This window comes from Mixophyes fleayi, chromosome 2 (genome assembly GCF_038048845.1).
Source record: "Mixophyes fleayi isolate aMixFle1 chromosome 2, aMixFle1.hap1, whole genome shotgun sequence".
Classification (NCBI taxonomy): domain Eukaryota; kingdom Metazoa; phylum Chordata; class Amphibia; order Anura; family Limnodynastidae; genus Mixophyes; species Mixophyes fleayi.
Window position 1 is genome coordinate 331,931,376 of NC_134403.1, and position 26,691 is coordinate 331,958,066.

The 26,691-nt window shown below is 39.9% G+C and overlaps 1 protein-coding gene and 1 long non-coding RNA gene across 2 annotated transcripts; one reads left to right on the plus strand and one right to left on the minus strand.

Moving 5' to 3' along the window:
- Window positions 1–2,327: 2,327 nt before the first annotated feature.
- On the minus strand, window positions 2,328–11,561 carry LOC142139364 (uncharacterized). Its single transcript, XM_075196898.1, has 4 exons — window positions 11,167–11,561; window positions 8,588–8,692; window positions 7,411–7,480; window positions 2,328–3,383 (listed from the first exon to the last, which is right to left on the minus strand). Exons 1-4 carry the CDS (start codon window positions 11,467–11,469, stop codon window positions 3,085–3,087), a joined length of 777 nt encoding a protein of 258 aa, XP_075052999.1. The 5' UTR covers window positions 11,470–11,561; the 3' UTR covers window positions 2,328–3,084.
- LOC142139365 (uncharacterized) lies at window positions 11,370–21,753 on the plus strand. The gene is made up of 5 exons (XR_012688194.1): window positions 11,370–11,693; window positions 12,045–12,162; window positions 15,305–15,387; window positions 19,210–19,309; window positions 21,539–21,753. It is a non-coding gene; the product is annotated as an uncharacterized LOC142139365 (long non-coding RNA).
- The last annotated feature ends 4,938 nt before the right edge of the window (window positions 21,754–26,691 follow it).

Below are 26,691 nucleotides of genomic sequence, written 5' to 3' on the forward strand. Positions count from 1 at the left end.
TAGTGCAGGGAAAATAAATGCACTTCCGGGTTTTAGATCTGGTTAATCAAATAAAAGTATTCCCCTGGAATCATTTGAAGCTATGAATCATATTCTGATCCCATGACAAATGTCCCGTTATATACCTGTTCCCATTCTCTGCATTGTGACAAGTGTTATTTATGATATACTGTATTCTAAATACAGCCATTCATCTTTGTGTTACATTTCAGTAAATACAGTCACGTCGAGACTGCAAGGTTTATAAGGAAATCTACATTTAGTTTTTTTCATTGCTGTATAACACAACTGGAATGTGTATACATTATGTATACTTCTGGTCAGGGCCGTAACTAGGGTTGTGCGACAGGGGCGACCGCCCAGGGCGCAACGCTGAACGGGGGCGCAATTTCGGAATATTTCCCGTTAATTTGGTTAAAATTGAGGGCTAGTGGGGCGGCATTTGTCTTTCTCGCCCAGGGCGCTAGAATTCTAAGTTACGGCTCTGCTTCTGGTATCAGACAAGAGCCATGTTTTAATCGTGGAATATGCTGTATTTTAAGTGTCATAACATAGGCAGGGGAGGGCCGACAAACTTTAACCCGGGGGCAACACTCAGCTCAGCAGCTTATTAGGAACATTTTAAAGGAAAATAAACACATGTAGCTCAGTGACCCAGCCCAAGGCTGCCCACTATGGGACCGGCCTGGGGGTCAGAATACCCCCGGCCCCTGACCATAGGGATCAATGATCACTTGCTGCATTTTGCTTCTGTTCCATGCATTCGGAAACCCAAAGGAGTGGATAATAGCTCGCACATGGGCTACACACCCATGTGGAATAAAGAGATGGAAATAAACAAAAATATCATTATAGTGTAAAGCAACCTTTTGGTTTGTTGTGAAGTCAAAGGGGAATGTTTAAGTAGAATCAAAATATTGGCGTTTCTACTTCCATAACATCCTGTCTAGGGGTTCTACGTAAACAGACTTTGGTTTCCCCAATGTAAATAAAAAACACAAAACAAACAGACACACACACAGCAGAAATAAAAAAAGAAGGGGGACTAGAGTCCATTTTCTATAAAATAAATAAAACAGAAAACTACTTTGGCAAAAATAAAGTTTGCTGTAGCATTCCTGTTGGTAAGAATGGCTCCCTTGACTTCAGCCTGCTTTCCTCATAGAAAATAATGAATTGTATCTGATCTAGGCAGGCAAAAAAAAAAAAGTCAGAGAAAAGTGGTTGAAAAGTTGGGCAACAACATATTGTTGCTACTTAAATAATTCATATAGAAACTATAGTTGAAGAATCTTAAGTGTGGCATGAAAATGATAATCAACTGTAAAACTGGTGAAGTAAATATTTGTATATGCTTTTTTTTTTGACAGTGAAAAAAAGCACATTGATGATTTTCTAATAGCCCCACCTCCAAAGACATATAATTGATAACAGCTTCAGGATATGGAACTTAATAACTGACTGTACTATATGACGACAGCGTGGATTGCCCAAGGCCTGGTTAGGAAAACAAATGAGCAAACCTACCCAACGGGTGTATAAATAAAAGTCATGTTTATACAGTACATACTTTCCTTATGCATCACTAAATAGCCGTCAGATTACAGTAAAGTTGTTGTCTATCTGCATAAAACCTACTAAATGCTTCAGGCTACATCTTGAAATGAAAGCTAAAATGTTTTATAGCTAGGTCTGCCCTATGAGGCTGCATCTATTGCAAATTAACAATCCATTACATTTTTAACAACTATTAAAATTCCATGGCAATACCTACCTACCATCAATGAGCCAATGTAGTAAAAACAAAATAATTGTATAGTGCAAGTTTTGTAATTAGAGAACTAATTTGATGACCCCCCCCCCCCCCCCTCATCACATCACGTGTATAAATAAATACAGTATAGACATAGGATGAAAGGTGGTCATATTATGAAATGCTACACAATTTATCTGAAGCTGCCCACATACAGGCAGAGCCTGGTGTAACACAGATGAAATTCTGCAGCTGTGTCCAGTTTGGCCAGATACATTGGTAGCTAAATTGGTCAGATCCTGTCTTTAAGTGGGTAGGATGAATGATAGGATCACATGGGGAACAAATAATGAGGGCTGCAGATGATAGTATACACAAAACAAGCATGGTCATTGGCTGATTATTTAGCACATGTATATGGAAACAGACAAAATATCAGCTTTACAGGACAGACCAGGTTAAATAACAATATTTGTTTCGGAAGACTCTCCTCTACGCGTGTCAAACTAACAGTCTCCAGCTCAAATCCATTCATTCGTTTACCTGTGATATACTGGCAAAGGAAATGTCAAACTTACACAAGGCATTTTTATTTCTGACATCTACCTTTAGAGGGTTGTTCACTTTTGGACAATCACCTTTAATATAACTCTGCCCCCTCGTTGATGCTTATCGAAAGCTGGATTGCTCTGTGCCCTCAAGACACAGGAAGACTCAATGTATCTCTAGAGTACTCCATGGAGGAGGAATGGACAGAAGGTCATACATGCTACCAGCTAAAGCGTTACCCCAGCCTGATCTATCAGTGAACGAGATCCAGGGGAAGGCGGCCCTACTATGTGCCAGTGCTAATAGGCAGCAATACATCTACCAGGATGAAGCTGGAAGAAAGGAGATGGGCGAGGTGTACCTTTGTAAGACATTTATATCTGGTGAATTAATGCACATAAAAACATGAAGAAAACTGTTGTTGTGTGAGCATATATTATGTTCATTATTTACGAAAGCACCTTTCCCATAGGGATCTGTTCTTCACTTTGGTAACCGTCTAGAAGACCCAAGAATCTGAATATCCAAATGGCAGAGAGCACTTCTACCCTTGCCTAACTAAAGCCCTCCATTAAGATTACAGTCTATCTTGCAGCGTTGGAATAAGAATTACAATCATAATAGAACAAGCACTGGCGGTGGAAGATTTCTATATGACTGGATGGAGGTAGAGTAGGTACAACACTACACAAGCAATTGTCTGGTCACATTCTGCCACCACCACGGAGGTTGTCTTGAATCTAGATTGTGGCTCATTGTAGACATGCAAGTTAGGTAAAGCGCTATGGTTCTTCCTCTCCCTCCAGTTGTGTCTCTACGTACTGAAAATGAGCCCCATCACAGAGCACAAACTGGGGACTTTTTCTCTTCCACACACTGAACGAGTCCACGTGTCCCGGCCAGCTGGGCAGCCGGATCCTCTTCACGCAGCAGAAATCCTCGGCCAGAGTGAGTTGGAAGTCACGTGAGGTGGACTGTCCCCAGGGGTTGGAGGACAATGTTTCGCCGAGCAGTTCACCGACGTGGAAAAGTGTTTGACCCCTGAAGAAGATCAGACAATCCAGAGAGAAGTGGGAAGATTCTGAAAAACAGCATACTGTAAAATAAGACGGCAACCTCCTATAGACATCTACAGTGGGCCTAAGTGACAGAAATAAACTAAAAATACTTTAAATCAGCACTCAAAGGAATGAAGGTCAAAATATCCCAAAGTGCCACCACATGAAAACAAATTATATAAGAAAAAAAAAAAAAAAACCACATAAATTGAGCACTTTGCCATAAGCACAAAATCAAATACATCTGTATAATAACACATATTAAGAAAATATATAATTCTATCCACAAAAAAGGTTGTTCTCTAAGTCAAAGAGTAGGCCGGTAAAAAATCAAATCCAAATCCTCTTTTAAAAACAGTGTTCTAATCCAAATCAAATAAACATTTGAATGTTCCACTCACAACATCACTCCCGTTGTTAATGAAATCACAATTAAAGACTTGTGATACATTCTTTTGAACAAGTCATCAAATTGTGAGTACAGGAATTGGGATTAGTGAAAATGGCAGAAATCTGCCAGAGAGGAGATGAAAGCATCACATTTTATGGGGTACCTCATAAACATAAATACCATGACATATACCCATCCAAGGCTCTCACCGTTGTCCTTACCACACGACGCACATGAAAAAGTAATACCTCTTAACAGAGGAAGCAGCGCTCAGCCGTGCTGTAACATGGACGTAGGGTTTATTGTCTGTGACACATTAATCGAGTTTATTGGATGCCTTATACAAATATTATACAATCCATGAAAGTGTTCCCTATAAAAAGTCATTGGTGTGACTAGGAAATACAAATCTCAATAGATGTGAAAAGCAGCATCATAGGAAAATGTGCAACAGAAAAAATAAAATTCCAGATTCAAGTTTTGATTGTAAGGCCGTCATTGAATATATTTTGATGATCATTAGATTATTAAACACCCATTTATTTTTGTTTGATGCAAGTCATCATGGATATTCCCACTCCAAAACACCAGAAGCTGGTTCTGATTATCGCATCCTATTGTCCCTTTAAATTTGTCTCATCATAGACAGTTTATGTGGACGTGCATTTATTTTCCAGCTCTCAGTCTATCCGGATCAGCCTAAAGTTAGGGCCATCTGCTCTACTCAAACTCATACACCAGGAGACAGATATTTTGTACTTGTAGTTGAGGTTTGTTCTCCGGAAATGAGATAATTCTATTTAGCTGAGAGAGGAACATTTTCTTGCATATAACTGTTGCAAGTAATATATGGTCAGTATACACAGCTCGTGGTATAATCTCAGTGGAAAGGTGGGAATTTTATTCAAAGTTTTTTTCCACTGTAAATACTCATTGTACTAAATCCCCTAATTTCCCTGAAACTGCCCCCCCCCCCCTCCCAACCATTCATTGTTTAGTAGGGTCCTATTACCTTTGATGCTCCATGTGTCGTTCTGTGGCAGGAGACACAGTGGCTCTGATTGAAAGCCTCTGTGCTGCCGATTTAAATAAGGGGAAAGAGGCAATCGGCGCTAAAGGCGTTCGGCGCCGATCCTGGTTATATGCGAGTTTCAGGATCCTGTAAAACAGAGTGTAAGAAACAAGAAGGAATCCCTAATAAAGTACTATTATTGGGAAGGGAGGGGATATATTCCAAAGGTTATTCATTTTTCCAAGGGAAAACTGCTTTAGAGAAAGTTCATAGCTTTACTCAGCACATTATAGCACTAGTGATATATACTAATTACAGGGTTTATTTATAGTATTGATTTAAGAATACTTGTACACATACTGCCCTCTGCTGGCCACAGCTGCAGCAATTTTATTTTCTCAGAGGAAGAATTGGAATTTCAAGAAAATATATTAATATTCTATGTAAATGCCTAACTTGTGAACTCTTGCGATAATATGTAGTACATACAATATCTCTGGTACTACGAGAAGGGAAATCTGCCATGAGAAGAAATACCTGATATTTTTAGCAGTGCTATAAATGGTAGCTCTATAGCATTTCCTCATATTTTCAATGGGGGGACCTACAAGAATGGGTTAAGCCTCAATCTTTCCATTTTCATTGTTCACAGACATTTAATCCCCTTGCTGCTAAGGCTTTTCTGCTTTTTCTCACCCCTGAGCTGAGCCTATTTTGGTACAAAAGGTTTGGAAGTAAATTAAATAATATTGGTAACAGAAATCTTGAGCAAATAAACTTAGTTTAAAAAAAAGACTTAAGTGATGTGGCTCAGTAATGTTCAATTTGTGCCACACTGTAAAATATAAGTAGGTAAGTATGTGTTTAATAATTGTGGGTAAGTGATTACCCACTGAATAGGTATAGAATCCCCACTAAAGAGTAGAATAAAAAATCCAGTTTGCTGCGATCTCCAGCTTTGAAGATACAGTGTGTCTGCAATGCGGTTTGGGACGGCGCCCCTTTTTAAGTAGTGGAGCGTACTCTTCATTGTTGGAACTAGTTTACGTCTTCCCAGTGCCCCGGGGCTGTAGGAAGATTCTAACATTGCAGATTTCTTCAAACAGGGTCTATTCCATAAATAAGGCTGAAGATCTCCAACACCTCCTTACAGTTTCCACAGTGAGACATGCATCCATTTGGTTGCAGTATTTCAAGGCGTATTAAAAACCCTATAGAATATTTTTTGCAATTCATTTTTTGCGTTAATTCTGTTTCTGTTAAGGCTCTCAGTATGAAGGAGAGTATTGGCAGTTACTGAAAACGGAGTACAGCTCACACAGGTAATATCAAAATGCAGTCAACATTAATATCAGCATCACAAGTACATAGGCACAACAGGTAATGTCAGTCAAGCAGGGGTTAATGCAGAAGACTCTGGCACAGGTCTAATGTAGAGGGCAGCTTACGGTAGCAGGTAGTGAGCAACCAGAATATATTTGGCAAATACATGTCTCGATACAAAGGCACACTGGATCAAACAGGAACAAAAGACTTGGTAATGCTGGTATCCGGGTATAACAGAGGGAGTGCAGGTACAAGGAGACACAGCATATCAGTCACAAATGGTGCAGAAGCAAGTTACCAGGTTCAGCAGTGACTGGTGTCCAGGTGTACAGATGAGATACAGGCACAAGGAGACTGAATACCAGGTTAGTCAGGAGGCACGAGGCACTGGATGTCAGGCACAAATGGGGAAGTGCAGATGCAAGTTACAAGACTTAGCCATGTGACAGGAGGCACAAGATAATCGACAGGAGAATAAAGCAAAGGAGGGTCAGGTAAGCCAGGGGTCAGAAGCCGAAGGATCTACAATGATACCAGGGAGTAAGTAGCAGCAAGATCAAACGAAGCCAGAGTCTTGGGTTACAAGCAAAGGTGCAAAATGATGCAGCAGGCAGAAGTCAGATAATCAGGAGAACAACAGCCACAATAAGACAGGCGTACTGACAGGGACCAGAAGCAGCAAACAATTGATGTACTGAAAGGAGCAATGTTTGGGACGGGTTATAAGGCAGTGGAACAGATGCAGGTGATGATCAGGGAAGAAGGTTAATTCCTGCAGGTGAGGTGGAAATGTCCAGTGGCAAAACAGCAGCACCTGGTAGCAAAGAGGTACTGCAAGCCAGATACAAATTAGGATCAGAGTCCTAAAAGTTTCCTATATTAATGGCGCTGTTGTTTATCTTTCTAATGACCCCTTCCTTTTCCCCTTCTGCGATAATCGGGAGTGTTAGTGATAGCATTACTCTATCCACTTCTATTAATTCATATATCTATTCTATAGCACATTTATCATTTGTATTTTTTCTACTTATGTGTCGCTACGTGTGGGCAGATTGAGAGATTATAAATAAGCTCTTTAATATAGATTGTTCTTTTCATTAAACAATTTGCACACACAGAAAAGATCCTTCAAACAAAATTCAGAAAATAAATGAATGTGTGGATTTTTTTTCGCTCAACCACGAATCACTCTTTTTTCTAGAGTAGCTTTGAAAATGAAGGTCAACATCTGATTGGTTACTATAAGCAAAAACACATTTTTCTCCACTCCAAACAAAGCGTTGGTACGTGTTAGACAAGATATAGTGAAAGGTTCTCTCACCATCAGCATCAGGCCAGGCCAGGAACAAGGCTCTATCTGGATAGTTCTCCAAGAGTTCTGGACCTCCAGTCTAGATATAACAAGTTGCATGTTCAGAGGCTGCACCTGTGTCCTGTAACCAGTGTAATAATAGAAATAATAATACTAACACAGAATACATGCTAACACTTGGCATCTAATGAGAATTTTGTTGTTTTATAACCATGGTTTACAATAAATAAAAGTGGAACTCTGTTGACTTAATGCTCGATAGCCACTGAAAATGGGTGTGAGCTGGAGGACCAATAGGAAGCTGCAAGCTGCATGTTTGCGGATTTCTATTGGCACACGTGGTCACATCCCCAGAGTGCAGCATTAAATCATTTCATTAATCAAAAGCAATGGATGAGTTCTGTCGAAGTGATGCATGGGTCTGCACGTGTGTTAAAAAGTTTGACTTTTAGGCTGAAGATCCATAGAAAAGAATTGAAGGCCCACAATGGCTGGTACTTGGATAGCCCTGGATTATATTGTACTTCAATCAGTGCAAAAAAAGTGCTCAAAATGTAAATAAAAGCAATATAATTTACACCCTTGTATGATGTCTAAATAGCATTACAAATATCAGAATATTAAAATATGACATGCTCCCTAATATTTTGAATGACTAAAGGACATTTCACATTAGTGAAAAGAAACTGTTGTGTTCTTAGATTCCCGCACACAACTGCATTCTTATAGTACCTGCACATGCTATCATTTTATGAAGTTCAATCAATAGATGTTCACAAACTCTTAACTATATGTACAAACACTCCAAGTATTATAACTGGTCATTTACTCTGCCAACACACAGAAATACAATTGTTTTCAAGCACTGGGCGAGTAAAATGACCAAATTTGGATAACCACATTTCTTTTCAATTAGATTGTAAGATCTCATCATATATGAGACCTCGAGAACAACAAACTCTTGTTTGTGTGGATAGATACCAATGAGCCTAATATGGTATATGATACAGAACTACACCAAGTGTTTGCACACAATAAAATTACAATCTGGATGTAAACAGAGTGGGGGGGGGGAATTACAGAAGGAAGGATAGCTGGGATACAGTACATATGTTTTTATTTACAAAATTAATTTTTACTTGCCATTAACACTCATTCCAAAGTCCATCCACTACATTGTTCTTACCATCACCTCCGTGTAACGCATCTCAGGTGGAAAAATGCTGTTTTGGTCAAAAGCCACCACATCAAGTCCCCGACACTGTAGTAAGAATTCCCAGTATCCTGTACCCTAGAAAAATAGCAAAGACAATGTTAAGGAGAGAACGTGTAATGAGCAATATCAGTTCTTAACAGGCCTCACATGAAACAGTCAATAGGACCTTAAGCTAGGTACACACTGATACAATTATTGTACAGATCACACAAAAAACGACTGTTAGGTCCGATATCACATTAGAGTGTATGCTCCCACAATCATGTTTATCATACCAAAGCACATTGTACCATTTCATTTGGTTTTATAAACTTCCAAAAAAATCACGATCATCGATGGAACAATGTTGGGCAAAAGTGGAAATGTGTCCGCACTCACAACCAGCAATGTAGGCAGATCTCTGTACAGTGCGCAGATTCCCAATCTTTCCAGCAGATGGGTATGAAGGTCACAGATCTGAAGGTAAATCACGTAGGTGGGTACACATGAATCTGCATGCACATCGGGACTTTGGTGAAATCGCTATAGAAATCGCATCTGAAGTAAAATAAATAGTTCAATAGTGTGTACCCAGCTTTACATTTGTAGATTACAGGGGAAATTCACCTGTAGAGAATTCTATTGTCAAGGAAGATTTTTATTTCCCTTACAAAAAAACATGGACTACCCAGATGTCCATGCTGTGGGACTATTGCAAACTAAATATATATTGAAAAAAATTACCAAGAAAAGGGATTTAAGGGTTAAACAGTACCCATCTGGGTGGCCACATGTGACTTTTATGAAGGCAGAATGTGCTGTCAGGTCCATACTTATTTAGTATGGTCTGATATCAGTCCTGCTCTGCCCACCAACAAAGTGTCCTACCCGCCTGTAACGACTGCAGGTCACGTTAGGTACCACACTGCACCCCGGACTGCCCACCAGCTGCCAATGTCTCTCGCTCTGCTGTTCATGAGATTTTAATTTTTAAATCAAAACTGTAAAAGCTAGCCAGACTAGTTCTCCCAAAAGTATAAACTGCAATCAAAATCTCAAACATTAGGCTAAATCACAAATCCTACAATTGACACAACCATATCCTAACTTTAGCCCTGTCCACATTTATAAATGTAATTTTCTTTCTCACATGAACAATGGAGTGAAAGAGGTGCATGAAGAGCAATAGTCTGATGAGCATTTATTGTATTCCAAAACTCAAGGATTCCCATAGGTAAGACCAGTGGTGGAAGTGGGGGTTATACGATAGCATGCCATAGTACCACTTCTCCTACAGTCTTCATTGTAAAACTATCAAATTCCATTCACTTACTTTCCCATTACATTTTCCATGCCGCCAATTCTAAATATCTACCTCAACCACTGGGTAGGGACTTACATAGAACGATCTGTCTAAAGTCACAGGGGGGGAGGAATTCAATTCCCCCCGAATTAGCGCAGCATTAAAACTATTACCGTTATTACGGTAGTTTACTGCTCGCAGCAAAAGCCGGCGTTGAAACTACCGTAATAATGATAATTAAGCGCAGGCCGCGTTACTTTTACCCGCTGCCAATTGAATTCCCCCTACAAGGTCAAACACAATTAGATCACATGCCTGCAGTTTTTATGTGTGTAGATTTACATCGCTGATCTGGTAGCCCTGTGTGTTTTCACAGCACTGCTGCCTAGTTCTACTTCTCCTAAATGTAACAAACACAGGGGGAGATTCAATTCCTCAGAACATCACGGCTGCGCATTTGTACCGTTACTACGGTAAATTCTCTGCTGTTTTTCCCTCTTACCTCTATGGGGCGCAAGGAAAATTCAGCAAAGAGTTCTTGTAAAAATCTAGTGGCCGTGATGTTCCAAAGAACCACTGCGGCTAATTGAATCTCCTCATAATACAGTTAAAAAGTAATTAAAGCTGCACTACTGTTGACTAAAAGGTAGGAATGTAAAACCAATTGATATATATACACACACACACACACACACTGTGAGGGGTTAGTTGGGTCTGATGTACACATCAAATATATATTTATAATTTTGCTGTACTTAAAGAAATATACACCAGTATGTTAAAAAATATTTGAGTTGCTGTATCAATGCACTAGGTTTTTACTCACATAGCATATTAAGCAAATTTATTTTTAATGCAATAGTGTGCTTAAAATTTTCAGAGGAGTTACTTTGCTGTACTAATTTGTCCATGGGATTTTGAAACATCTGACTGGGATACATTCATCTATGTGACAAAAATATTTTTTTTGATGATCAAAGTCCCCTAATAGCACACAAAAAAAGTTTCTTTGAATGCAATGAAAAAAAACTGCCACAAGAGCATTATAGAAATGACTACATCAAAAAGTACTTATTGAATACAGCTTTTGTCTATGTACAAATGCCAGACGATTACAATGCCTACTTTAATTAGTTATCTGCCTTAAAATGCATTTTAGTTGTCTACTTCAGATTAAAACGGTGCAATAATTTACATTCATTGAGGCTTTAAGAAAAAGTTCCAAGTACACAAAAGCACCGTGATCTGCGTGTCCTGCTGTACTCACAGCTCCTGCAGACACAAGTGGTAAGTGCTGAGCACACAGTAGGTCCAGCACTTGTGGACTGGGCACAGAAAAGGAGAACAGGATCTGCAAGCGCTGACAGCTGGACTCATCCTCCAGGCTCCTCAGCAGGTGTAGCAGCTCCTTCCTGCGAGGGGCGGGTAACTGGGGGTCGCAGAACCTGTGCACATCTGCAGGCAGCTGTTGCACCTTCCACAGGTATATCTGATAATACAGATTGTCTCCATTGTGTTTCCTCTGCTCCAGGGTGCTCCACTGCAGCCCAGAAGACCCGGATACGGCCATGCTTCCGCAGCCTTGTGCTGACCACCTCCGGAGGACAGCTCAACATTCAAAGCAGCACCTCTCCGCAGACACTAGAGGAAGTGAGAGACTAGGAAGTAAACCGGAGTAGCTGTTAGTCTCTGCTTGTACTTTGCTACCACCTGCTGGACATGGTTGGAACTATATGAAAACGTATGTGGATAAACTAAATACAAATTGAATAAAAGTCCAGGACCACAAACACTGTAAGTTCATTCACGAAGTATGTGTCGTCGTATTCTATTTTTTCTATGAAGCCGCCTGTTCTAGGAAGTTCACGGATTAGTAAACTGGGATTCAGGAAGGCAGTGTCAGGTGTGCAAAAGTTTGTATCTTCTGAAGGAGCTGGCTGCAACTGGAGTGTATCTGAATGTGGTCACACATGGGAGGCATGTGAGGAGGTCTGAGTGGCCTGTGTAGTTTTGGAGGGCTTATGGGGTCTGAGTGTATGTGGTTGTATTTTGTGGCAAGTGGGTAGGTCTGAGGCTATTTCATGAATTATTGGAGCAATTAAGGTGCCAAGGTGATTTTTTTTTCCTTTCTTAAAATTATTTCAGGTAATGTGCATCCTTTTGAAGGTCAGGGCTGCTCATTTGCCCCTTGAAGTGTATCAGGTTGCCCATCACTACTTTAGACCCATGATGGACACAGTACATACTGTGAGAAAAGATATAAGTAAGTTTCCCTTCCCCCCCCCCCCCGTCTTTTTATTCTCTTTCTGTCTTCCTTTTTTTTCCATCTTCAATTCATTTGATATTAAACATTATAACAATGTTCTTGTTAGTTTACTTTTATTAACAAACTGTTTGTTTTACAGTCTAACCTGTATACTGTTGAAACGGTAAAATTGTCAATAAAATATACTTAAAAAAAAAAAAAAAAAAAGATATAAGTAGAATAGTAGATGCTTTAAATATGCCTGGCTTACCTACGGCTCTGGTAAGTAATAGTTGCTCCCTAAAGTGCAGGCCAGTTAAAGCTTGCTTGTTTTTACACAGATATTGAATGATTTCCCCAAATAGGTGGGATTAAGTACATAACCTGACTTTTAAGTGATAACTAAAGTAGATAATTGGCTAAAACTGACCTACGATTACTTTGACAGTAGGGAAAGGGTAACTTGAAACTTGCTTACTAAACAAATTGCAGATTATAGTGCCACTACTTTAAGACAGTAATTTGCACAACCAGTTTAAACAGAAGGCCCCAACTGTGCCAACTTTATTTGTAGGTTACATTACTATTAATATTATAATGATATTAGCGTGATAAAATAAGAAATAATTTAATAATGTATATACACAGTGATCAAAGAGAATATTTAGTAGTGTTTACGATCAAAACCGTAAAATAAGTGGCGTGTGGCATACCACCGTATACAAGCAAACATCAGTAACCCTATACACAAGATATAGTTTAATGAGCATGAACATGATGTAAATTCTTAGAATTGGAGTCAGATACAGAAGAGAGTGCAGGATACTTTTAAAATACCGGTAATCATATAGGAATTAATATTGGATGTGTTTGGGGATTCCTCAGGCCACAATGTGATCTCTGGTTTGTAGTTCTAGTATACTGTAGAAGCAGAACTATGGGGTGTCTTAACAGGGTGTTGTGTGCCAGGACAAGAATATGACCACATACATGGATCCAACCAAGGACAAGTCAGGAATTGGTGAGAGGTTTAAAAGAGTGGCTTGCTAAGGGTCAACAGGTAAGATAGACAGAGAATGGAATTACTGTGCAGGCCACTGGTGAAGGTGGTTTCTGGAAAATGGAAAATTATATGGATTGAATTGAGGAACAGGCTGGGTATTAATTTAATGGGGAAGGTGGGAATTTATTTGTGGTTGGCAATTTATTTGTCGATGAGGACTATTTAATTTAATAGTGGTCATAGTAATGAGTATTAATTTAACGTGGTGTGATGCCATTATTTAATTACAGTAGTTTGGGGGGTTATTAATTTAATGTGGGGCTAAGTTTAGTGAGAAGTAGGGCTATATATTAATTGTAAATACCAAATATTTAATTTTGGGGGAAATAGGTTTAATAAATGGGAATACTAATTATTTAATATTGAGGCTGTTGTTAATTTAATGTCGTAGCTGGTAGGGAGGAAATAGGTGTATTTATTAAATGTGAAATGTGCCATTCATTTAATGTCAGCATTGGTTTCAGGTAGGGATGCCTAATTATTAAACATAGGTGCCATTGATTTAACGTTGGGGTTGGTTGGGGGGGCCTAAATGGTTCACTCACAGCTAGTGTAACGGGGCAGATGGTTGGCACCCCAAAAGTAGTGTAAGGAAGGATTCTACAGGCCCGGTGGTACGGTAGAGAGGTGAAGGTCCCCCCAGTAGTGTTGGAATAAAACAAGAAACACAGGGATAAAACTGTATAAACTCATGGGTTTTTTCTCTTTGCTTGTGGCATAAGGCTTTACCACAACAGCAAATAAGTAGTGGTAGAGTAGAAAGTAATAGCACAATACCATCAACATGCAATGTTATTCAACATGTCACAAAATAAATAACATTTTAGGAATCTTGGTTCAACAATATGCAAACATAAATCAACACAACACATAGGTCACTGAATAAATATATCCCACTTTAAACTTAGGCACTGTGCTTCAGTGAAATGGTTTTCACTGGATAGATAGTTTAGGAGACAACCGGTTGCTGCAAGTTAGTTAGACGAATACACTAAATGCTGCGGAGGCAGATAATATATACCAATCAATCACAATACGTTTAGTGCAATTAAACAGATCATACTTCTCACACAAAAATCAGTAGAGATGCAACAAGGAGTAATCCAGCTGGTTCAGGTTAGATGCTTTCTATTTTACTTTATGATCTACAGAACCCAAGGGGGTAAATTATAATCCACAGGTTTAAGCGAAGTTTCAGCTGACACATGAAGCTTATTTACTTGTACAAGGTGAAATAAGTAGTCAACTTGATGCATATGTGACTCCTGAGCTCTGTAAACAGCAGCAATTCTGCACAATAAATGATTTTCAGTGTAAAGGACAGGGTCCACTTAGCAATCCGTCTAATGGAATAAGCATCTGTCTCCCACCAACTGTAGGGTTAAACAACTTGCAATTCTCTCATCAGCGGCCATTTTAGGCAGTTTCACAATAGAATCAAACTTGTGATGCACTATAGACAAACTCTTGCGATAAATGATTGCTCTCTATGCCACAGTAAGCTTGCAGGTAAATTTAAATACAGACGATTTGGCTGGAATAAACTCTTCCTTTAGCCAGTGCTATAACACCTCTTAATAGCAAAATTACAGTCCTGGTCAGAGGTTTTCATAACACAGGTTGATGTCTTACTTAAATAACTTGAACACAGCAAAGCAAAATAAATTTTACTGTCTTAATATGAGTCCTGCTGACATTTCATGGGCAGTGGCAAGTTAGGTCTTTTTCTGTACTGCAAAGCTTCTTTCTGGGCTGGCTGAAAACATCCTACAGGACAACAATTCAGCCATAGCGTTCAGTGGCTCTTGGGGGGAAGAATCCTATATTAGCTCAGCCAGCAGTTACACATCACTTCTCTCACTAGCCAGTCTGTTTTCGGCTCCTTCCCTTTTCCCCAAAAATTTTCTGGAACCTTCTAGTTCATTCACTGCAGTTTGCCCATCCCAAAATAGCAGAAGCAATTTGCATTTAACTTCCCAGAGGCACTCTGGAGAACTGTAGTTTTCTGAATGACTGCATACAGTAATATACCTGGGATTTGCCGGGTATTACATTAGACTTTGCATAATTTATGTGCCTATTTCTTTTTCCAAACAGGGCCCCACCATTCCAGGATCCAGAAAATCAGCAACAGAGCTTAGAACTTGGGAAACAACAGGTAGTGGAAGCCTCAAGAACAGGTAGGAGAGCAGCACAGTCTGCTAACTGTCCTGATTCTGGTAGGTTGGTCCCAATTTTGTGTGACTGTCACGCTCGTTAGGACTTTGTCCCAACTGCTTGGATATTTGGGAGGTATGTCCCGCTTCCCACTGTATTGCTCGTTAAGGGCCAGTTGTGTGCACTACTGTTAGATGCAAGCAGCTCACCCTTAATAAGCAGTACAGTACGACTAAAGTCCTGACTGAGTGGGACAGGCGCACAAAATTGAGATTTCCCCACCAGAATCAGGACAGTTAGCTACCATTGCCCATGTATTGGAAGGGGATTGGGAGAGCAGTCTAGCACTGTCTCAAATCATAGCCACGCCCTCCAGAAATCTTGCGTTTTCCCCTGCTAAGGAACTACAGAAATGTAGTAACATATAAAGAGTGAAGCTCAACTATTGTTTGAATGAGGTACTACAATATAAAGGTCTAAAATCTGCAGAGATCTTACGCAATGGCCATCCCACTCACCAAATTACAGCGCTACTAAACTGCTGGAGTGATGGTTGAGACAGTGGTTTCAATCCCCATCAAAACATTATCTAGTGGCATTTCATGTGAACGAATAGTAGTGCATCCCTCCAATAGCGTTCCAGAGTCTATGCAGGGTACATCTTACAGGTTTTGGTGCCTTTTAAACCTACTAAGGGACTTTATGTCAGTGTTTCCTGTACATTGTCACATGCTTTGTCATTCAGCTAATTTCTGTCATGGGAATGTTTATACATATCTATGCGAGTATAGTAGACAAACTTGTATTTTAGCTTTATAAATAGAGAGTTTTTGTTTTACTTGGGTAATGAGGCATATTTTAATTTTGTGCAAACAATCTGCCTTTTCTACTTATTTACAGTAAATGCGTAACAGGCAAAAAGTGCAAAAAAACACATGCCCCATTGTTCTAAAAATACCACAAATATCAAGTTTTGCAAATGTTAAATTTACATATATTTGTGAATCTTAAACAATGTTCTTTTATATCAGAGCAGTTTATATTTTACAAACAATTTTACTTTGGTGTTGTTCCTGGGTTTAAAAAATAGATATTGAATTACAATGTTGCGTACACTACTTGTTTTCATAACTTTCTTGTTCCTTTTCAGTTGCACAATAATAAAAAAGGTTTTTTTTGCTAGTTGGCAATTACAAGCACCACATAATATTAGTATGGGGAGTAAAGATTTATGGAGAGTCACTACCATAAATGTCAGGGCTGGTCAAGAAGAACTCTGCAGCCCACGTTTTCCTGTAGTTTAGGGAAAGTATATATATGTTATATGTAACACTTCCTCTATACTTTGAAAAATATTTCTCATCATGATTATGTTGTGGTTTACCAATACAGATCCCAGCCTTCTGCAATTTAAATGTCATTTCATAGTGGTTGAGCAGTAATCATTTTTAATGAAGATACCCCATACAAGTTAGTTAACTAGATGTGACATTATGGTTGCAAATTTCAAATTCATACAAAAAAGTTGTGAATATACTAATAAAGTACCTTATGTAGGACAACATATTACATGCAGTATATTGATGAATTTTGTTTTATTTTATACTATTGATTAATTTTGAGAACTGCACACAGGTTATGTGAAGGTTATATGTACCTCCCAGCCCTACAAAGAACACTAAGGAAAAATATAATAAGTGTTTAATCTTGACGTACTCCTATGGTATGAAGACAATGAGTCATCCTTGGGTGGGCACTTGTGGATAAGCAAGCAGGAGAGACAAGGATGGTAACAGGCGCAGACATGACACTTCCCTCTCCTTTCACATCTCTCTCATTAGCGTTCGTCCATGCCTCCGCTCTGCTATATAGTTGTGATTTTAATGAAAACAAAATAAATGACAAGGATTGCTGTGACCCCTTCAAAACACTGGAACATAAACATTGGAAGGGGGTGAAGGAAGTAGGATTTACATTTAAGGACAAGTTCGTTTTTACCTACCGTGTATTAGCCTGGTGTGGAAGGAGACGGGCTTTACGAGTGTATTAGCCCTAGGGCTACCTGAACCCTTAATCAGGCCCTGATAATGCAGAAGTTGAGCAGTTTCCAAGGATGTGAAGGTCCCCCAACCTGCTAGAAGGGGACATCCATTATAAAGTGTTGATGTTTTCAAAGTAAAAAAAAATTACATATAGAAAATGGACAGAGGGTTGGTATCACCTCTATGCAGATTATACCACATTTATTTATCTTCTCCTGATCCCTCGCCATCTATGTTGGCCGTGTTACTAAATATCTTTATGCCATCATGGATGTGCTCTCACCACTTCAAACTCCATGATTCACATCTTCCCAAAAGTCAATAGAAGCTACATAACGGACATCTGTGTTTCTGTTGGCAACACAACAATAAACCCTACTCCTCATGCTCGCTGCCTAGATGTCATCCATGTCTCAGAACTGTCCTTTGTTCCCCACATCCAATCTGTAATCATATCCTCTTACATGCATCTAAGACACATCTTCAGCAAAAGCACATATTTTACATAAGACACTGCTAAAGCTTGAATTCATGCACTCATAATAACCCACATTGACTATTGCAAATACTGTTTTTTTCCTGACCTGATTTTCACCCCTACAATCCATTTAGAATGCAGCAGCATCTAGACTATTTTTCCTGACAATTTTTTTTACAATTGCTGCTCTGCTCTGTCAGTCCCTACATAAGTTGCCTGTATTTAACAATTATTTTACCTTTACTTACACTCCCCAATCCACCCTTAATTCATTCTCTCCAGTAACTGAAGACGAAATCTCTGCACTTATCTCATCATCTCACCCTACAACCTGTCCCCTAGACCCTATTCCCTTACAACTTCTCTGCTCCCTCTCCTCCACTGCATGCCCACCTCTTCAACCTGTCTCCACATTTCCATCCTCCTTTAATCATGCGCTCATCTCACCAATTTGCTGTAATCAGGCTTCTGCCCCAACATTCCACTGAAACTGCTCTCGCAAAAGTGATCAATGATCTATTTACTGCAAAGTATAAGGGTAATTTCTCCATACTCATTCTCCTGGGCCTCTCTGCTGCTTTTGACACTGTTGATCACCCTCTTCTCCTACACACCCTTCACTCCATTGGCCTTTGTGACACAGTTCTTTCCTGGTTCAATTCCTACCTATCGAACAGCTCCTTTAGTGTTTCTACCTCTGGCACATCCTCCCCTCCACTCCCACTATCCGTTGGGGTCCCACAAGGGTCTGTTCTTGGTCCTTTACTTTTTTCATTGTACACCTCTTCTCTTGAGGCACTAAGTCGCTCATTCTGCCTCCAATACCACCTCTATGCTGATGAGACCCAAATCTATCTCTTCCCCTGACCTCTGTTCTTCTGTACTATGTCATGTGAGAAATGTGATTTTGCTAAGCTGGCGCCATCTTGTTGCCTTATAGCCATTTTGTTCTCTTATAGCTTAAAGACAGATTAGATACAGCTAGTATGTAGGAGTTATTCATTATTTGCAGGAGACTGTGCTCATTGCCTTGAATATGGCAGCACAGGAGATAAGCCAACTCACCCCTGGGGAGTATTCCTGTGTGAAAATGAGAGAATATAGCAACATCTGTGTAAAGGGAGCATGAGCGGTTAAAACCTTTTGGGATGTAGTTTTCTGTAATACATGATTTTTGCTATATATATATATATATATATATATGGACATGTAACTAATAAAGCAGAGCTAATTGTACATGCAAACTATGCAGTGTATTTAATTCTCTCCAGCTGATGAGCTCATAACTGATAAACTGACACTGACAGGTGAACAATCTGATTTAGATTTGACAGCATTGGAGGTCTACACCGAGACTGCTGCCCTGAGCCAAGGAGAGACACAACTGGAGGTCGCCCTGGACACAGGACTTTGACTATAACCCGGGTGAGTAGAGTTTTCTACTCGTCAGGCTCCTCTGTTTAGTGCTTCCTCATGTCCGTCTAAGGTATCAGGCACGCAGATCTGTAAGTCTCAGAATTATACAGTAATTTCTAGCTCAATTTGTTTACTGTAATTGTATTGGTAATTAGATCTGTGAAAGATGAGTGAATTTTGAGTGCATGTGTGACACACCAACACCATCCCCAGAACTTTGTCAAGAAGTTTAGAAAGAGTTTTCAGACCTTCGTCACAGATGCTGTCAGGCTATTCTGCAAAAGGGGCATCCAGTGCACAGAGCCCACAGAACCGGTCATCCAGTGTAAGGAGTCCAAAAGGGGCATCCAGTGTATGTAGCCCAAAAGGGGCATCTAGTGTACGGAGTCCAAAGAACCGTACATCCAGTGTAAGGAGTCCAAAAGTAGCATCCAGTGTATGGAGCCCAAAATGGGCATCTAGTGTACGGAGCCCAAAGAACTGGACATCCAGTATCTGGAGTCCAAAGAACTGGACATCCACCCCAAGGTGTCCACAGAACGTGACGTCCACTATTTGGACAACCCACAGAAGCTAGAACAGAGTCTCTATTGGGACTTAAAAGTACTGTCAATATAGGTGAATATAGACAGTAAGCAGATAGATGACAGCAAACCCCCCCCCCCATAGAAATGATGCACAGATTTCTAGGATATGAGGGGAGTAGAAGGTCTGCAAGTAATTTGTCAAGAAAGCGGGGATAGCCAAAGAAGGAATTGATATGTGTTAATGGAGAAACAAGGGTGTTGCAAGTGGTAATGTGACAAGAACAAATGGGTATTGAGACCAAACCCGAAGAGATAGTTTGAGGTGGCATAGGAAAGTTAAGAGATCTGGAAAGTCGCAATATATGTGGATAGGCTAAATGTATCACAAGCTAAATGATATAATGACTAAAATAATGAATCAAGTAGGCTGTGTATGTTTGAAGCTACGCAGCTGAAAGAGTGAAATGTGCCCCTCCCTTATTCTGTGTAAAAGATTTCAGTGTGTTGAGATAAGAAGGACTGTATTTTGTTATCTGGCAATGTATGTAACATTGATAAAAAGGTTCTTCAAGTATGCTTCAATATATCAAGAGTAAAAAAATATGTCCGGAGTGCTGAGTGATAATAATGTTGAAGCTAATTTGTATTTAGTCTAATGCTGGGATTTGTAGTTCCACAGCAGTAGGCTGGAAGATAACAGTTCATTTTTCTTTCTCTGTATGTGAGTGTTATCTCCGTTTTACTGTGTGTGAGGGACATCTGTGTTTGTCTGTCTTGACCGTTTTACAAGAGACATGTTTCAAGGTTTAAAAAGTTGTACATTTGTAAATGTAATGCTTTTGAAGAGATGCAAAAGAAGTTTTAAAATCTTTGGTCCGTCACTGCACGATTCAGTGGACGAACAAGACTGTAAATAATGTACATTATTACTATTACTAGTGTCAGAAGAAAGCTGGCTGGGGCCCAACAAGCCGGTTCTGTATTGGAACAAAATAATTTTGTTTCTGAAGTTGAGAAAAATAGCTTTCTCTTTAATGAAGTTGAGAATTGTGGGAGTGAGCTTTTACATGCAGATATATTACAAGCGGTTTTAATATGTGTTAAAATGGCGCTGATGAATGTTCTCAGAAATCAGGAGGGTTTGTTATGCCCATAAAGAAATGGCTGAAAGAAAATGATGTCTGTGAGGGAGACTTGCTTAAATGAATATATTTGTACTTTCAACATGGAAATCACAGAATCTGGAAATATGTGAGAATATTTGGTGATGGGAGATTTTGTTGAGAAAATGTTGAGTGATATACAGACACAATGTGAGGTGTCTAACGAGAGTACTCTGATTTATAAGAGAAGTAGTGTTGCTTTCAATGGTTGAAAGCCTGGAACCAAGATTACAGATTGAATGTTTGTAAAACCGGAAAACATATTGGTGTCATTCAAGGGGGCTGTACTAGGTGATGATGAAAAAGGAGTGGCTTTGAACGCCCAGATCTCGTCACTTTGACATTCCCTGTTTGTGAGATTAGGGACTGCCCCATTGAGGAAATCATGGCATGGAACACATAGCGTCACAGTTAAGCTTTTAGCAGCTGTTCACTGCACAAAAATGTTTACTGGTTACCTGATAACGGTGTACTGATACTGACAAGCATGATAGTTACTGTAATTCCTAGTGAATAAATGTTAATCTCAAAAGTTTTTTTCTTCACAGAAGGTCTCCAGCTACAAAGACCCTTTAGTCAATGCAGATTGGATTGATCCAACTTCCAATGAATAGAAGTTTGCAATATGTTTTGGTCTACAGCCACAACAAACTTAAGTATAAACTAATGAAGGATTTAAATAACGTAGACTCTGCTGAGTAATGACTACTGTGCTTTTAAAGAGAAAATGAGAAATGGTCTAACATAGTTGAATATGAAATAGTGTTTGGGTTTGTTTTTGCTTTTTTTAACCAAATTTTATATTAGATGGTTTTGAAATAAAGTAATGTAATGTAATGTAATGTCAAATTATGGTAGATAACAAAAGGTTTTTATTTTTTATCCTCATAATAGTTTTGAGTTAATCAGTGTTGTAAAGACATTCACTGCCCTTATTTACTGTGCTATAATCATCATATACTGTAAATACCTCTTCGTATTATGGGTATGGTAATGCATTGATGGGAATGCAATGTTTGTACATAAATGAAAAAAAGCCTTAAGACTTTATGAGCTATTATCTGTGCTCCTGCAATAGCACTTCTGGATAATAGCAAGCCATTTATACTCTCCTCTGAGCAGAACCAAATGTTTAACCAATTTTAAGCTGAAGTAACTTCAGCGCCAGCACCAGATTATGACAAGTCTTTCACATTATTTTGTTATAAAGTAAGTGCACATGCACAAGGAGTACTGACACAGATACATGGTCGCAAGCTAAGGTCACTTGCATACTACTTTGCACAATTAGACCCAGTCATACGAGCAGCACCTACTTGTGTTAAAAGCAGTGGCTGCAGCGGCCATAGTGTTTGGAAAAAGTACAGATATTGTGCTAGGACACCCAGTAACCCTAATGGTGCCACGTGCGGTAACAGAAATGTTAAATCAAGCACAAGCAAAGCACTTCTCAGCAGCCAGACTTACCAAATATGAAGTAGCACTGCTAACTCCCTGTAACATTACACTTGCACAATGTTGAAACCTGCTGCCTTATTGCAGCAAGTTTCAAAAGATGGGAGAAGTACCTGTATATATCAGGGTTCCCCTAGGGATTTAGGGGGAATCCCATCCCTGCTTGAACAGGAAGAAAAAAATGCAAACACAAAATTTTTCTGAATATGATTGTGTAGAACTAATGAGACAAGGATCTTTGGTTTTATCTGACATTAAAGATACGCAGCTATCAAATGCAGACATCTTACGCTACCACATAGATGGTGTTTCTTATACAGGGTGTGCTGTAACCACACACACAGAAATAGTGATTCAATAAGACTCTACCGAGTCACATGTCAGCACAAGAAGCTGAATTAAAGGCCCTGACACTTGCATGCATATATGCAAAAGGACAAAGAGTAAACATTTACACTGATTCAAGTTATGCGTTTGGAATTGCGCATGAATATGGCCCTATATGGAAAAGTAGGGACTTTATGGGTTCAGCAAGCAAACCAGTCAACATTCTGAACATATCAGGGCACTGTTCACCGCATTCCAGCTGCCCTCCAAACTCAGTGTTAAAGGTGAAGACACACACAGAGACACTACCCCCCGAAGCTAAGGGAAATAGACTGGTAGACCAGGCCGCACGAGAAGCCGCCATAGCCCCGGTACCCCAAGGAGAGTCTATTTACATAGTGACCCCCTGACCCCAAGTTTGACCGTATCACACTCCAACTTGTGCAGAGACAAGCAACAGAGAATGAGGAAAAGACTTGGGCAAAACATGAAGCACTATAAGTGCAAGGAGAGTGGTGTAAAGGTCAGCGTTTGTGTCTGCCAAAAGCACTTTATCCCATTATGGCCAATATAGCACACTGGAAAGTACATCTGGGGAAAGATGCTATGGTTGTACTCACTAGCAGGTTATGGATGGCACCAGGGTACACCCAAGCAGCACAGGCGTTCGTGGTAGGATGCCTAATCTGTGCATAGAATAACCCGGGTAAGTCTGTCCCATGGAAGAGCACACCCCAGACACAGTATCCCTATAAAAGGATACAGATAGACTTTATACAACTTCCCAAATGCTTGGGCTTTGAGAATGTGCTAGTCTGTTTCGACTTCTTTAGTCACTAGCTGGAGGCATGGCTGTATAGGAAAGCAAATGCTAAAGCAGTAGCCAAGAAAATTAGGAGTGAGGTAATCTGCTGATATCGGGAATTAGGAGTGAGGTAATCTGCTGATATAGGGTACAAGAGTTCATTGAAAGTGACAGAGGGACACACTTTATGGGGCAAGGATTTCAGGAACTGTTAAAAGACATGGGAATCATGTCTGTCCTTCACACCCCAAAGTTTGGGATGTGTGGAGCGCCTTAATGGTACTCTGAAATTGAAAATGCAGAAAATAATGGCTGAAACAGGCTTGCCATGGATCTCAGTAAGAAACACTGCTAGGAAAGACACAGGTTTAGCACCAAATGAGATACTGTTTAGCACAGCACACACAACAGGACTGTGACTTTCCATAGCAACTACAGCATGTACATGGTGATTTGTTGAACTATGTTGCTTTATTATAGAAACAACTAACTGAAATACATGGTCAAGTATTCTCTTCCATTCTACGAACTTATTGTGATGCAGGTACTCATAAACTGCAACCAGGGGACTGGGTGGTTGTGAAAAAGCACGTCAGGAAGAGTCGTGAACCCAGATACGAGAGTCCTTTCCAGGTCTTATTGACGACTCCCATGGTAGTGGAAGTACAGGGAAATAATACCTGAATACATGCCTCCCACTGCAAGATCTTCAGACAAGGGGAGTCTGAGTAAAATGTATTTTACAAGTTTTTTAAATGTCCAAGGGAGACCAGAGAGTGGTGTTCATTGATATTAGCAGAAGGAATATTGATTGAATGTTATGTTCCTTTGCTGTAGGCTGTAGATGTGTACTAGTCTAGAAAGGAAAGCTGGGTCTGGGAGAACCAGACTCATGTCAATAGTAATGTAGAGATCATTATACATAATGAGAAAAATTCTAATATGAAAGTTTAACCGAAACAAATAAAGAAATGAGTAACCCATGACTAGGGGTTTACACCCAATACAGAAATGTATTTGTGAGTATTGTGGCCCAACACATTATTACATTTACACAAGACAATAGGTTAATATTGGACTACCTGACAGCTTAGTCTAGAGGGTACTGCCTGACCCTTAAAGGGCTCACCGTGTATGTTACCATAAACTTCACATCAACCTTAAAATATAAACCTTTGCATGCCAATAAACACACGGAGACGTGAAATAAGTTATTAAAAATTGGCAGAAATTTTATTATAAGGATTATATTAAACTAAACCTATGGTGGCGGGGAAAGGGCACTGCGGAACAGCTCTCAAGCTGATCACACAAGATCACTTTGGGGACAGACGCAAACCGCCATAAGTCCGCAAACCACGGGGAACAAATCCCTACACAAATTGTGCTTAGTTGGCGTCAGAGTGACTGCCCCTTTCAAACTCACACTGCCCTCCCTCACCGAGCCGGACAGGGACCCTCCTCACCGAAGGGCCAAAAGGAGTTACTGGTGCCTCAAAGGGGGGCAGTGACCTACGACAACTACCTGTGCGCCCACTAATCAGCCGCTGAACGCAGTGCCTTCCTACCCCCACGTTAACACAAAATACTAAAATAAGGAGTGGGTGGGTGGGATCTCGTGCTGCAAGTGAGGCAGAGCAGGAAGTACAGCCTGCTATATTCAATCAAAGTCCCTCCCACGGAAGCAACCCTTGGTCGGTCCACACCCCATGTTAACCCCTTAAGGTAAGTGTTTAGCTTATTACAAACCCTGTCGCCCTTTAAGTGCGTTCGTCCTAAAAAGCCTCACTTGTCAAAATATTTAAATTGAAGCCCAGGGTTGCACCTTTTTAACTAGTGACGCAGATGATCCAGAGAAAATGTTTGATGAACACTTAGAAAAAAGCCTAAACAATAAATGTAAGGAGATATATAACTTGTATGTGGTTTTTACAGCTACAATACCAATACATGTGTAAATAGAAACTAAAAATAGACATTTCTGGTGCGTAGTTTGGATACTTCCCCATCATTCAATAGGTTAGTTCACAACATGCTACTTGCACTCTGGCATTGCTGGGTGTTAATGAGCCAGCAATTCCATTCCTCATCATCTCCCTCGTAGAAACGTAATGAATCAGAGACTCCTGACAACTTGCACATGATTGATGTGGTGAACGTGATATATCGAAAAATAAATTAAAATGATTACACTTAAAATTAGGTGATTCAATTAGCACTATCACACAAGTCCAAAAATAGTTTACATATGATTAACACTGTATAATATATATTACTAAAAGAAGTAAGTTAGCTCACCCTCTTCTGTAAGATATAATAAACCATACTACAAGTGCTGTGTTCATGTTAGGTGTGTTATGTTCGTCTAGTCGCTGGCAGGGCCGTAACGAGGGTGGTGTGGGCGGTGCCTTCGCCCAGGGCGCAAGGCCAAGGGAGTGCAGCAGCCGCCCGCTACCTTAAGGGCTGAAGAGAGAGATAGTAACTTAGAAAAGTTTGATGCTTCTGGCCATGTGTGTTCCACTGACAGGAAGTTCGGCATTTGGAATGCAAGTTTGCGTTCCAAATGCCGAACTTCCTGCCAGTGGAACGTACTTATGGGCAGAAGCATCAGACTTTTGTAAGTTAATGTTAAAATCTCTCTGTGTCTCTCCCCAGTATAACACTTTAAAAAGAATTCAGCAAAATATCTGAACAGATGCTTTCCTCTGGCTATTTTGACTGAGCGGTTAATATGATTTGGGATGGTTGTAGTTGTGTTACGATGTTTCACTGTGCTCAGAAAGTGTTGGAAGAACTGTATATGAATTAATGTTTTTAGTGTGTGCTATGTATTGGCGTCTCAGTTTCTCTCTCTCATTATATGAAGTAAATTCATAATATTAAAAGGATTTCAACCCCCCCTTAAATTTATGCCCACTACAGTTTATGTAATTAAGTGCATATATAAGATTTTTTTCAGTAAAGTGCTAGCCACACCCACACATTAGGTTGGCCACACCCACTTGTCAAATGCCACTCCCACTTAGATGGGGAACGCCGGTGCCCTGTCTTGCCCAGGGCACTAAAATGTCTAGTTACGGCATTGGTCGCTGGTTCATACTGGTCTATTTGCAT

What these genes read in the sequence shown, in the direction of transcription:
- LOC142139364 (XM_075196898.1), bottom strand. Translation starts at nt 11,469, where the DNA reads ATGGCCGTATCCGGGTCTTCTGGGCTGCAGTGGAGCACCCTGGAGCAG. An exon ending in CACTTGTGTCTGCAGGAGCT is followed by an intron (nt 8,693 to 11,166) that starts GTGAGTACAGCA and finishes CTATTTTTCTAG; the next exon opens with GGTACAGGATACTGGGAATT. An exon ending in TGCGTTACACGGAGGTGATG is followed by an intron (nt 7,481 to 8,587) that starts GTAAGAACAATG and finishes TGTTATATCTAG; the next exon opens with ACTGGAGGTCCAGAACTCTT.